Source organism: Amblyomma maculatum, chromosome 4 (assembly GCF_055883805.1).
Source record: "Amblyomma maculatum isolate TAMU_Amacu chromosome 4, ASM5588380v1, whole genome shotgun sequence".
Taxonomy (NCBI): domain Eukaryota; kingdom Metazoa; phylum Arthropoda; class Arachnida; order Ixodida; family Ixodidae; genus Amblyomma; species Amblyomma maculatum.
This window is the reverse complement of record NC_139347.1, coordinates 73,967,750-73,980,883: the sequence shown is the minus strand read 5'-3', so window position 1 is coordinate 73,980,883 and position 13,134 is coordinate 73,967,750. Positions and strand designations below refer to the sequence as shown.

Below are 13,134 nucleotides of genomic sequence, written 5' to 3'. Positions count from 1 at the left end.
ACAGAGGGTCTGCATTTAAGCCGCATGTTATGACTTCTTTAACAATCATGAAAGTCCTAGACTTCGGAGAGGGTAGGACGAAAAATAGTTTTGCCTTCAGCAAGTTTGGGAACCTGTAAACGCATTACGAGCCACATACTATGGCTCAAAAGTAAACCCCCGTGGCTCCAAACTTCTGAAAAAAGCTTTACGGGCCAGAATCTGCAGGCAGGTACGTCGCTTATCTCGAACCCACGGGCTTCTTCCAGCTGGCGGTATCCACAAGTATTGTAATTTTGGCAATCAGAAGCTTGTAGAGGCGGAGGCAGCAAAGGTGGAATAGTTTGCTTTGTTTGCTCCTACTCTAGACGAACAGAATAACACGCACGACCAGTGCCTACACCACTTCTAAACTTGTTTTTTTTTTTTTTTTTTTTTTTTTTTTCCTTAAGGAGATTACACTTCCGATGGCTTAAACACTGGATGACTTTTTTTGTTTTCTTGCCGTTTTCAATTTTTTCTTTCAAATGCATCTGTCGACCATTCATATTTTTACTTTTTCTTTGTCATTGTATAATTTTTCTTTTGTTTCAAAGCACTGTCTCATTGTGTAACGCGTGAATTGTTCATTTTATATCGCACAAACTGCCGCTGCTGTTCATTGTCGACTTGACGGGTGGCGAAGCCCGTCAAGCGGTCATTGCGAACTGCTTTTTTTTTTTTCGTCACCCGCGCTTTTTGTACGACAAAAGCGGAATAAACATTCATTCATTCAACTTTGCGACATACCTCGGCACGATTTCGGTAGGTAGCCTGCACGAAAAAGGGTACTTTATGTATGTTGCACATCGATCTCATGGATAATTAATGAAAGTAGCTAGTAAGCGCTCCTTTCTGACTTTAGTGGGAAATACTGTACCGCGAAGTTGAAGGCCTTCAAAAGTAAATGTGCGTTAACTTTTTAAATTTTTGTAATCGACCATATCGTTCGAAAGTCGAATGCCATAAGTATGCTTCTAAGAATCGGTTGTGTTGCCTTTCGCTCATTGCACATATTTATAAAATGGCGTCCCTTACATTTTTATGTGTCAGGTGCAGGTCTCATTTATGTATTTAGCGTCGAAGGACCTAATGTCAGTTTTTGATGCTCCGAGCTACCTCGCCGATTAAAAAATTCCCAAAATGAGACTTTATCTTCGATCTTTACAGCCTTAAATTTCGCAGTATTGTCTCCTTAAACAAAATCAAGTTAAAATTAACCAGTATATTTCCGTTAATTAATCCTTAAATCATTAAACACTACAATGCACCCGATGTTCGCCTTGCTGTAGAACGCATCTGCAAAAATCAGGTGTAGTATCTTTCCTAGATTAGAAAACATAAATCTGTAAATAGAAAGAGCATTAACAGAATATAACGAAGGCTCTTGTATTTTCAAATCTGACGTAATATTTAAGGGCAATCCACTGTTAATGTCACCAAGCACTAGGATATGCTAACTCTTGGATGCTATTAGCTTCACTTGCTGAATCAGCGGAAATATACTCAGCGCAGCCAGCATTTATTGTCCCGCTACAATGATATTTATTGTCGGCAGTGCCGCACCTCCAGTCACCTTTTGACATAAAGCGTTTATTCATGATGGGGAAATGTCTCGTCTACCGTAAGCATGCAGCACATGAAATTATGACGAAGAGAGAGAGAGAGAGAGAAATAACATTTATTGCACCCGTCAAAAGGTTGGTGAGGATCCGAGGCGAAGCTCTGCCCCAACCATGTCCTCCCCCTCAGCCGTCGACCTGGATCCCTTGGATCTTAGCAGCGGCCAGGGCAAGACGGATGACTTCTCGTTGCCCTTTTTCGTCCTGCTTGAGAAGTAGTGCCTCCCAGGACTCATCTGTTCGGTCAGGTTCTCCAAATCTAGGACACGTCCATATCATATGGATCATGTCCGCTATGCGATCGCAACGTTTGCACCTGGGGCTAAAAATGTCCGGGTGCCACTTGCTGTAAAGCTGGGGGTTCGGGAATACTCCAGTCTGTAGCTTACGCCACATAACCTCCTCGCTTTTGGTGAGTTGCTTACATGCTTTTGGAAGTACTGATCTGCCTAATTTGTAATGATTTAGGATATCTTGGTAGGTGTTAAGGTCATCGTCGAACTGCAGGGGCTCCTCATCTCGCAAGGGGTACGGGGTTGCGCATAAGTCGTCACTGGGATCCCGGAATGTAGCTAATCCTCGGGCCAGTACGTGCGCTTTCTCGTTCCCCCTCAACCCCTGGTGCGCCGGTGTCCAAATGAGCGCGACCTGCTCTGCCGGTGGTGAACCACTGGCCAACACTCTTGCTGCTATGGCGGAAATGCGGCCCGCGTCAAAGTTTCTAATCGCTGATTTCGAGTCTGTAACTATAATTTTGACCTATTGTTGTGTTAGAGCTAGCGCGATGGTGTATGACGAAGTGTATCTCCTTTTACTCGGTATTTGCAGCTGGCGCATCCAAGAGCCGTGGGCTGACCACGGATGAAGTGCTTGTTAGCGCCTGCGCTTTGTTCGTTGCAGGGTAAGGGCACTGGCAGTCGCATCTTGTAATTTCCCTTGCTTCAAAGAAATAATTGTAATCATTGATGCCTCCATTTAAATAATTGAAATACTTGTATTATGGAGAGTTGGGCTTTTAATAACGGGATAAATCGACACCTCAAATATTGGTACGCATTTGTTTACCTAAAAATATTCATACGAGAGAAAAATATTTCATTTCCACCATCTCCGTTCCTTCTTCTCTTACCTGCCCGAGTTTCAAGCGCAACGTTAACTACAAGAGCGCTGCGGCTTCTTTGAGTAAATGTTATAAGTATTCCCGCTCACAAATGTGCGTTGTTATCCAAATAGAACTCCGCAACATGATTGGTTGTGAGCCTGAAGTATATGGTTTTAACACACTTGAATGCTACAAGAAAAAGCTTTCAGCCGTAAAAAGATGCATATCGGGCTTTGAGCTGAAAATGGCAAGCCACGTGCTTTACCAAGAAAAGGTTGTGATCCATAAATAGTTTCATTTTTTTTTCATATCCCAATTCTTCTTGGTTCCTTCTAGATCTTGGATATACATAAATGAGAGGAGACGATCATTTCAAGATTTTTCTGCAAGGTTAAAACGTGGTACATTACGAATACTACCATTAGCGGGATATATATAGTTTCTTTTAAACGAAAACAAACAAAAAAAACTTGAAAAAACTGGGATGCTAGAAGAAGTGATAAATAACGTTTGTATATGCAAGGGCATTCCACTGTAACAGAAAACTGTACGATAAAAATATTGTCATAATATTAATCCTCGTTTCCGCACCTCAGACCACTTCCTTTCAGGTACGACACTACATCGACCTCGTTAAGTTTTATCACCTACCTTTTGGCCAAGCACCAAGACGTTCAAGACAAAGTCCGAAAAGAAATTAAAGACGTTGTTTCCTGCAATGCAAGTAGAGCGGTTTCGCTTTCTTCCCAGTTTACCAGTATTTGAAAATTCTACATTGACTAAAACTACGAAAGCAATAGTAAGGAGCACGACATCATTTAGTGTTTCGCAGGGCTTGCGATCGTCTGAACTGCGTGAGCATCATCGGATGGCTTTTGTTGTCTGCAGTGGCAAAACGAAAGAGTAACAAACGGAAGCAGATGACAACTAAATTGTCGGGATGATTACTTCAGCGTGAGCTTATTCTACTAGGAGCAGTCTGCATATCTTGGCAGATTTTTGTATTTTATTTTAATGTTCTATTAGCCTCAATCTATTAGCTATTGCCAGGAGGCGAGAATAAGCCGGGCGTAAGAGATATTACAGTGGTCGCATGATTCATTTATGAGCTCAGCGTCATTGCAAACCTGTGTGATGTTTTCAGTGTTTTGACATTTGTGTGCGAGTCGAGAGAAGAGCTAATAGAAATGCAACACTCATTTATTGTGTGGAATGAGTCACATTGTATTGGTGTTGGGGATAATTTTTTCGCACCACTAGCTCGCATTTTATTTTTTATTATCAGCTCGGTTGAGGAATGGGAGACTACACTGCTATTAAGCTGAAGCTTTCTCTAAGGAAAGTGCAAAGGTAAACACCTCTGCCCTCTAAGTTAAAAGAAGTGCATATACTGCATATCAGTGCAAGCAAAGCTGGATCCTCCTTAGCATACCTGTGTAAAATGCTACCTGTGCTAGCGAGAGTGTGCTAGCGAGAGTTTCCGCCTCTGGTTCTATATTTAATGAACAAAATAAAATGGCAACTGTTTTATTACTGCTACATCGAACAAAAACCCGCGTGTCGCGTTGGTGCGCGGTTTTCTTACCATGACGACTGCATTTTGTTGTGTGCAGGAAGACTTCGACTATGAAACAGTGACAAGAAGGCTGACGTACTTGAGCCAGGTTGTCAACGAAGCCCTTCGCTTGTACCCGCCTGTACTCACGTAGGTACCACCTCAAAAGCGTGACCTCAAGCTCATCTGTCGAATATTCCAATGGTCTACACGTTAATCCATTCAATCCACAACTTCTCTGGGCACTAAGTTGTGGAAATACATGTTGTTCCATCTAAATTAGATCTAGGTTAAAAAAATAAAAAAACTAACGTCCAGAATTGAAATCAAGTCAGTGTTGCTGCGAGTAGTGTTAAGTCGCGGACAGCATTGTTTTTGCTTGTCCTGCTTAATAATCAGCCAATGTCAACTATCAGGCTTTAAATACGGTCACAAACGCCCTGGCATGAATCTATCGTTATCGGGCGTCTTGAAGATAGTTAGACACAGATGCTCCAGACAAGATAGCCCTAGGGCACTCCTTTTTAATCAGAAAAAGTCATGGAGACCCCTTCAGACTACTCACACGCTCTGAAAGTGTAAGCGTTAACTATATTTTAACCCACTCAATAATCCACTGTTCGCCCCTGTTAATCCAACTAAAGGTAACGTAATTCACCTTTTTACAATCCATCTACTTTTAATCCACCTCCAGCCCCGCCGCGGTGGTGCAGGGGTTAAGATGCCCGACTACTGTGCCCGGGTTCTATTCCGACCGCCGGCGGCTGCGTTTCGATGGAGGTGAAGCGAAGAGGCATCCGTGTGCTGTGCGATGTCAGGGCACGTTAAATATCCACAAGTGGCCGAAATTACTCCGCGGCCCTCCATTACGACTCCTATTTTTCTCCGATTCCCTCCCACCTTCTTCCCTTTCCTTACGGCGCGGTTCCGATCTCCACACGAACAAGTGAACAGGTGTGACAGACGTTTAAGTTTGGGGCGTTAAACCCCACAAACCAAACCAAACCATTCCCTAGAATTCGAAGGCGCTACCTTGTCGAAAACGCATAAACAGGCATTTTCCTCCGTACCTATTTGCTTTTCTGAAGGCACCTCCCTAATTCATAATGAATATATTTGCAAGAAGTACATAACTGGTCATGTCATTGTTTAGACTTCGTTTACTATTTTATTTGCTGGGTGAATTGTCGGAATGTGCAAAGATTCTGTGCTTGCAAATATTTATCAATTATTGTGCGTAGCAGCCGTAAAATCATATCGGGATGTATCAGTGCCACGCAAATCGTCGCGACTGATATCAAAGCGCTGAGAAATGCCTTTCACGTGCGTGTATACTCTGTAGTGTTGAACACGGTTGCAAATTCCTGGTGTGTGCACAATTACTGTGTCGACCTTTTGTACTATAGTGCAAAGGTGCCCGCGTGTTTTACAGCGTTTTCAACATTGCGTTATGCGAATGGTGCTGACCACTAAACTTTTTTTGCAAGATTTATTGCTAGTAGGAACGTTCGTATAGTTTCTCGGCCATTTTTAAGCAGTAGCTCTTCTTTAGTTCTTTTTGTTCAGAAATGTAACCTTTGTTCTTGTGTAAAATGAAGCAATTAATTGCGTGCAATATTTATTATGAGTGGCGGAGTCATAGAAGTTGCTAGTGCTACATGACAAATCAGCGGTAAAATATAAAATTGAAAATGTCTACTGCGTCTCCTCTACCATCCATGCCCCCCCCCCCCCTTATAAAATTGAGAACCCCCCCCCCCCCCCCCCTCCTCCTCCATCCTAAATTCAATTCCTAGGAAAAATTCCTTTCCGGTGACTACCGGTGGCTACCGCACCGCACGACGGCGTCACTCAAATATTTTCGCCTGAAGAAATTTCTCTCCTCTCAAGCTTCCTTTCAAACCGGGATATGGTTACGACTTTGCGACGCAGCGAGGAAAGTACGCCACTACGCGTAAAATACCACGTGATGGGGTGTTCCGAGCGCCCGAATGAACAGAGGGTATAGCGCCCTATTTTCCAATGTGGCAAAGTGCTGCCAGCTTTGTGCCTGCTGCAAGATAGATGGAGAGTGGTACTGCTCCTTCCTTATAAAGTGCCCATATGTGTTCAAACCATGGCGGCGTACGATACGGAGCTAGCTGGCGCCGCCTTCGATGTTTGAATATGTAAGGAGAACTAAATATTACTCGATAACGGTAAAGCAAATATCTCGTGTCGTCGCAATCATGCGCATTTTGCGATAAACGCAGAAATTCGAAAGGGGCCAATATAGAAGATATGACCAGTGATATAGCCACTAAACAGAATTTTAAATAGTCAGCATTCTTTCTGTCTACTACGCCCTCACCACGTATGTCGTAACTCACGATACTATCTAGCAACATCAGTTTTCGATGACTGTAATTTTCTATCTATAATTGTTTCTCTGGCTAATTCCTGCCTTGCCCGGTTTCGTTAGTTAATTGGCCTAATGAACAATTTTAGTGTTCCTTTATAAGTACCAAGAAACACCCTCAAAGCTGACTCCAATTCCTTCAATTAAGCCTACATTTTGTATGGACCTTACTTCATTTCAATCACCTTCTAAAGAGGTCAGCTCCTCTCTCATTTCTACTTCGCTTCCCGTACAACGTGCCGCTGTCCTTTTCCATGGTTTTTCTTTCCTGTCTGCGTCCTTGGCGATATCATATCTTCCGAGCAGGTTTACTTCGAGAAAAGCTGTCAAGGACTTCGAGTACGATGGCGTCAAGTACAAGGCCGGAACGTGCATCATGTCCCCAACACTGCAGATCCACAGGGACGCTCGGTACTGGCCAAACCCGTTGATCTTCGATCCAGACAGGTGCGATTCAAAACTCACCTCGGCGAGGCATATCAGCATTAGAAAAGAAATGCACTTCAGATGTGGCGGCATCAGCCCTGCCTAAAGCATCCGCGAAATGCGAAAAACATTAATAATCATCTTCAGTTTATCGAACTCGCTTAGGTAAACAAAAAGTTGGGGAAACAAAAATTAGGCAAACGAAATATTATGCAAGCACTGCCTTGAAGGGTGCGACGAGATAACATTAAATGCTCCTGTCTGCGGCTTCCCTTGAGGTGACTCGTTCGCGTAAATGTTGCTCTGCTCACTTACTTAGCAATCCCTTAGTTTTTAAATTTGTATCTCTTACATCTCATTATAATACAGATCTAAGCTGTCACATTATCCAGCTACCATTTGTAACCAGCCACACGATATAGATATAAAGCCCCGCTATAACTAGGGGTTGGACCTCTCGGTTTAAAGCGAAAAACACCGATAAAGGTACGCCAAAAGCCCTTTAAGAAGTTCAGTTTAAACCGAAAAAGGTCAGTACCTTCTCGTGCACACCGCCAACTCTCGATGACGGAAGAAAATTACAACAGTATTCAATCAAGTGGTAGGCTGTGAAACAGTGGGATCGTTGGTTTAAGTACAGCGGTTAAGGTTTTTGACGCATTGTTCATGGTAGCACGAATGGGGAAAAAATGGCTGCCGTTTTTCCCGACCCTCATAGACATGCCAAGTGTTTGAAAAGGGGCGCCTGTGGCGAGGCAGGCACTTCGAGGGAGACCAAAGCCAGCCGCGGAGACCAAAGCCAGCCAGTTTCTTTCCGTGTGACACTTCTTAGACACAAGCCGAGAGAAGCGCGCTTTTTTTTTTTTTTTTGAAGTAATTTGATTTTTGCAAAACTTTGATCGTAATAAATAATATTTCAGTTACTCCTTTGTCAAACGTGTGAATTTATATTTTATATATGCCTTTCTTCTTAAAGCTAATTTTCATCGTGACAATAGCATTTTCTTCCAAGTTCTTAGCTGTATATATAAGAAACAGTGCGTTAAATCAAAGTGGATAAAACAACGTGCAAGAAAAAAAGCCAAAATGTACACTACGTCACTTTTAACTCTACACGGATGCCTTTATCTCATCGAAACAAACCTATATTTATTCAGCAGAAAATAATAATAGCCGAAAAAAAAACCGGAAGTTCTGTTTGAAAATAAACACCGAAAAACGTCAGCTGAATGCTTAGGAAATAAAAACCGAAAACTCCAACCCTTAGCTATAACCAAGCCGTACCCGTATGGACACGCTTTCCTGCATGATCCAGGAGTATCGTGCTCGACTCCCGATCCAAGAACATTGGAAGCCTGATTCCTTTTCTATCCTCCCACCTCAAATGGGTAAACCGAGTTGGTAGCTCCTCCTAACTTTGTAACAGCATGGGTATTGTTAGGGGGCACAATCCATCGACGAATCATGTCGCTGGCCAACTACCACCTGCCAGAAGTGTGCCCGCGATATTTCGCTCACAACTCCTATAACGCTGGATTTGTACAGGACGGAGCCTTTAACGCCGCCACGTAAAAATGGAAGCCGAGGCGCTCAATTTGATGTGCACTCCTTCAGAGATGAAGCTGGGAGCTCGGGTATTTCGGTATTCAGATGCCCCAAAAAGGGCATCCAGCGAGTTTCAGAGAGTTCCGAAAAGTGCTCTCATTGACCGAGGGTACATGAGTAGAAGGGGCAAAACATGACGACAATCTGGTATGCACCACACGACAAAAGTCTTCGTGTGTGGTTTGGTGCACACTGCAATAATAGGCTGTAACTGCCTCATAGACCTCATATGCTTCATTTCAAGGGCACCGCAACCACCCAAAAAGATACGAGTGGTAAGTAGGACGTCTACAAGTCGCATTGGATTCGGCGGCATCATGAAGCTGACAGCATGATACAAGGTGAAGTAGAAGAAAGAGCGGGCGGAGACGAATAGTGTTGCGCCTCATCTCGTGTTTCTTCTGTGTGCGTTTAGCTCGATGCTGTGAGCTTCCTTGCCGAATCATTTTATCAACTAACGCGTCCTAACAGTCATTTCTGGGTCGTCATTTTTTGCAGATAGCAGCAAAGGATACTCGCAGTCATTCGGTACTTAAGTGAAAGCTACGAATTGTGGCTGCAGACCAATGGCCGACATGATAGTTGAAAAGAGTACATGGCTGTTTCACGTGCATCGTTTAGTCAGATTTGAGAGTGAGACACAAGCCCGCAGAGGTGAAGGCGCACCAAGCGCTGTTCTAAGACGCGAACAGCTTCTAACCACAGTGTGAGAGACAGGTCATAATTCGGGGCTCGGTTATTAGCACTACGCATTCAGTGAAGCACAGTTTACCGAGAAACGGTCAACGGGTTGAAATGACAGTGCATTTTTACACTAACTCTTGTTCACAGCTGAGCTCGCTAGGTGGTTACTTCACCGGACGCTATGCGTTTATTAATTTCCTTTTATGCGGTGCCAAAGATTTCAGGCCAACTCGCCTTTGGCTGCTGTCGACGGGTTGATTCCGTTAAATTGTGCGTACCTGGTCGTAATGGACAAGAAAAAAATTCCTTGTCTTCATGACAAAACTAGAGGATAGTAATAACTAATGCTTAGTCATCTGAAAACGCAGTTATTCATGCTGTGAATATTCTCAGCGCGAAAATTCTGCAAATGAGTTCACTTTCTACAGAGCTTTCCGCAGTTTTGCACAGTGAAGCTGAATCCTTCTCTAAAAATGACAGGTTCTCTCCCGGCAACGAAGGCAGCTTCCACAAGGCGGCGCACCAGCCTTTTGGGCTTGGGCCACGCAACTGCGTCGGATTGCGCATGGCTCAGATGGCACTGAACTTCACTATCGCCCGGCTGGTTCAGCGCTTTCGCCTCGAACTGGGACCCTCGCATGGAGTGGTGAGCATGCACTGCGCTGGTGATAGACAAATGTAGAGATCCGATTTTGATGGCAGAGAAGTTTAACACTTGACGGACGCACCCTGGAGTGGGCTGCTTTGCTTTCTGATAGGCGTTACTTTTTTCATAGTGCGCCGTCGGAAGCCTGCTGTTTTCGGCCGATGTCTGGGGGGGAGAGATAGAAGGTGAAAGGGGGATCTGCGTCTCACCCGATCATCCATACTCTCTGACGAGTGCAAATAAAGTGCTTTCTTTATCTCGATATGTAAACCCTTCCCTCCACTTCTGAAATGGTATCACGACTTGCACTAACAAAATTGCGCAATATACCTGCGCTCTAGGCCCAGCATGATGCACCGTCCAGAAAAGCCAGTAGCTGAAGAACATTGAACCGGACATTTGAGAGAGTTGGTCACGTAAACGGTGGGCTTAAGGCACTAAGTGAAGTGAACAATTTAGAGTCAGTACTTTGTATTCGACTTACCGCTGCCCACCATTCCTATCGCTCTGAATTTCGGCGAAAATGAGCTTCTATAGGTTTGCGAAATGGTCAACTACCGCCCCACATCTACCTTCCATGGTCAAATCTCTGAAAAAGTGCCACTTTGTGTCTTCATCCTCACGCTCATGCAAGCCGAATAGCTCAGTACTGCCCTGCGGCACTCGCAGCCTTCCTGCTGCCTAGCGGCAAAATGCCTAAATGAAAACCAGCAATGAGAGTTAGCAATGCTTTTCTAACGCATTGCGCACCAATTGAATTCATAAAACAAAAAAACGCAAGAAAATAGGAAAATTCTTCAGACATCGGATTATGTATACGATAATAAAGTACGTAAAATGTACCGCTAGAAGCCAACTGTTGGTTCAAAGTTTGAACTGCAATCTAGAGCCTTATTTAAAGTTTCTCGTGAAGGCTCTGTAAGTAGGTGGGCGCGTTTTTCTGTCATTTTTAGCGTTATCATTTAACTTAAAATATGAAACACCGCTAATGTCATCCATATTGGGACTAATCCCTTAGCTGATAGAAAGAAAAAATTATGTGCATAATAAGAAATCATCGACATTGCCAACAGAAAAAGTTAATGAAAATAATTTTTACATGTTGCATTATTTCCCAATAGCAGTTAATATATCCACAGGTCTTCCCTCCGCGGTGTTTCAATTTTTAGCGATTAAGTTTATACATTTTCAAAGACGCGCGAGATTCATTCTCATGAAAAGCTGACATTTCCTTCAGCGCAGAAAAATTTCAAAAGCAAAGTATTGTTACGCATGAGAAGCTTAGATCGTTTCTGTCAGTGTGTTCGTAGAAAGTCTTATATAATATTCCGCACTGTCCTCACAATATTTAAAACAACGTCCCTTTGGGTTTCGACGGTAGGTCTGAATCACTTGTTCTGGAAAAACTTTAGAGGATAACTTTTCCTAGTGATCAGATGGTTACACTTTTTATATAAATGTATTAGTAAGAAGTATCATACAATATTCTGCAGTTGCCTCACAATTATATTGGAATACACAAACCTCTGTTTTTAATGGCAGTTTTAACTATTTCCGGCGAGCACAGGAGAAAAAGCAAAACAAAGTAAACGCTCGCCCCGCATCGGAAGCTCGGACTATTCATGTCAACATGTGTAGAATAAGATCTTATAATATTTTACAGTTGTTTCACAATTAACACGTGTTCCAGAATCCTGGAACTGATTACGTCTACTGTGGGCTATGCAGGACGTACGATCTGAGGAGACAGAAGTTGAAACTTACGTTAAAACACGCGGCAGTTTTTTTTTTTTTTTTGTTGTTGTTGTTGTTTTTTTTGTAGCAATGTAGTCTCCCATCGATTTTAAGTTAATGACCTTCTCTTCAATGGATTCCCTGACCTAGCTGCACAAGGCGGTTCTGAGGGGACGCTGGGGACGAACTTACATGCTCTAGATTGACGGATAATTACCACCTGCTTACTATAAGATCGAGGTCCACAGATAGGCGTTTATACTACCACAGAGGAAAAAGCGCGAAATAACAGATACGGGTAGCCATCATCGGCTGTTTCAAAACCTCCACTCCGGTGGCATATCAGGATTGATTCCCCTTCTTTAGACCAGTAAGCGGAGACTATGCACGTTTTTTATCGCACAGCAAAAAAAGAAAACAAACAAAAAGCATGGAAAATTAAGGGCTGCAATCAACGATACTCGGTGCAATCACCAGTTTCAGAGCTTGAATTGGAAAGGCTAGAAAAATAGCTTTCGTTTTATTAAAATATTCTCAAAATGAACGTGGCTTCACTCGTACATCAAAAACTAAGCATCAATACGATGACGAAAAACCACACTATCTCTTTTCGCTAATAGCAGAAACCTTATAGAGTTTTGTGAAGCAGCCAAACGACGTCCATGTCCCGTTACATCTCCCGTTGCTAGCTCAGCTTGCGTTCTTTTTCATCATGAAAACGAAGCACTGCCTATCAGCTTTTTCTTTTTCAAGAGCTGCCCTCAACGGCTCATGTTGTTCACGCTTCCGTTGCTGTTCCCTGTAGAAGCGGTTCTTTGTTTTGAGATTAAACCTAAGTAAATTAACAACTCTGAGTCATTAATTTTCAAAAGCAAAGTTAATAAGTTTCTTTATCCTGATGTGATCAACAAAAGCATTCACGTGTTCAACGAGCACAAAGAAATATCTGACAGCCGTACTGTTTAATTTCGCTCTGATGTGCAGGGCCCCCTCGACATCGGCTCACGTTCCTTAGTCTCGGAACCGAGTGTCGGCCCCTGGATTATCTTCCGTCGGCTATGAACGCATTCCGATGAGGGAGGAAAAGCACGCTCTCGATGCGAACCTACAACGCTGCGCCGAGGCCGACGCTGACAGCGAATGGGGGACACCTGTGCTGCATGTGGAATGCCGAACAGCTCAATTGTGATTGCAACAGTGTTCTGCCAGCTGCGCTCTTCTAAGCATGTATCATATGTTATTTGTTCAGGACCACAAGGTTTTTGCGTTATGTGATTCAGTCACTAAAACGTGTATGTTCATCTCTTTACCATTTTCCTGCTTTTGTTTGTGCTATGGAGTGAG

General features: G+C 43.3%; 1 protein-coding gene across 1 annotated transcript in view; it reads left to right on the top strand.

Annotated features, from left to right (window-relative positions):
• The window catches only part of LOC146191415 (thromboxane-A synthase-like), a 58,359-nt gene extending 45,507 nt beyond the window's left edge, over positions 1-12,852 (top strand). The window contains exons 20-25 of the mRNA XM_084600322.1: positions 2,469-2,541; positions 3,354-3,462; positions 4,356-4,447; positions 7,002-7,142; positions 9,891-10,056; positions 12,775-12,852. Of these exons, the coding sequence (XP_084456448.1) occupies positions 2,469-2,541; positions 3,354-3,462; positions 4,356-4,447; positions 7,002-7,142; positions 9,891-10,056; positions 12,775-12,852 (659 nt within the window). The remainder of the gene's footprint in view (positions 1-2,468; positions 2,542-3,353; positions 3,463-4,355; positions 4,448-7,001; positions 7,143-9,890; positions 10,057-12,774) is intronic.
• The last annotated feature ends 282 nt before the right edge of the window (positions 12,853-13,134 follow it).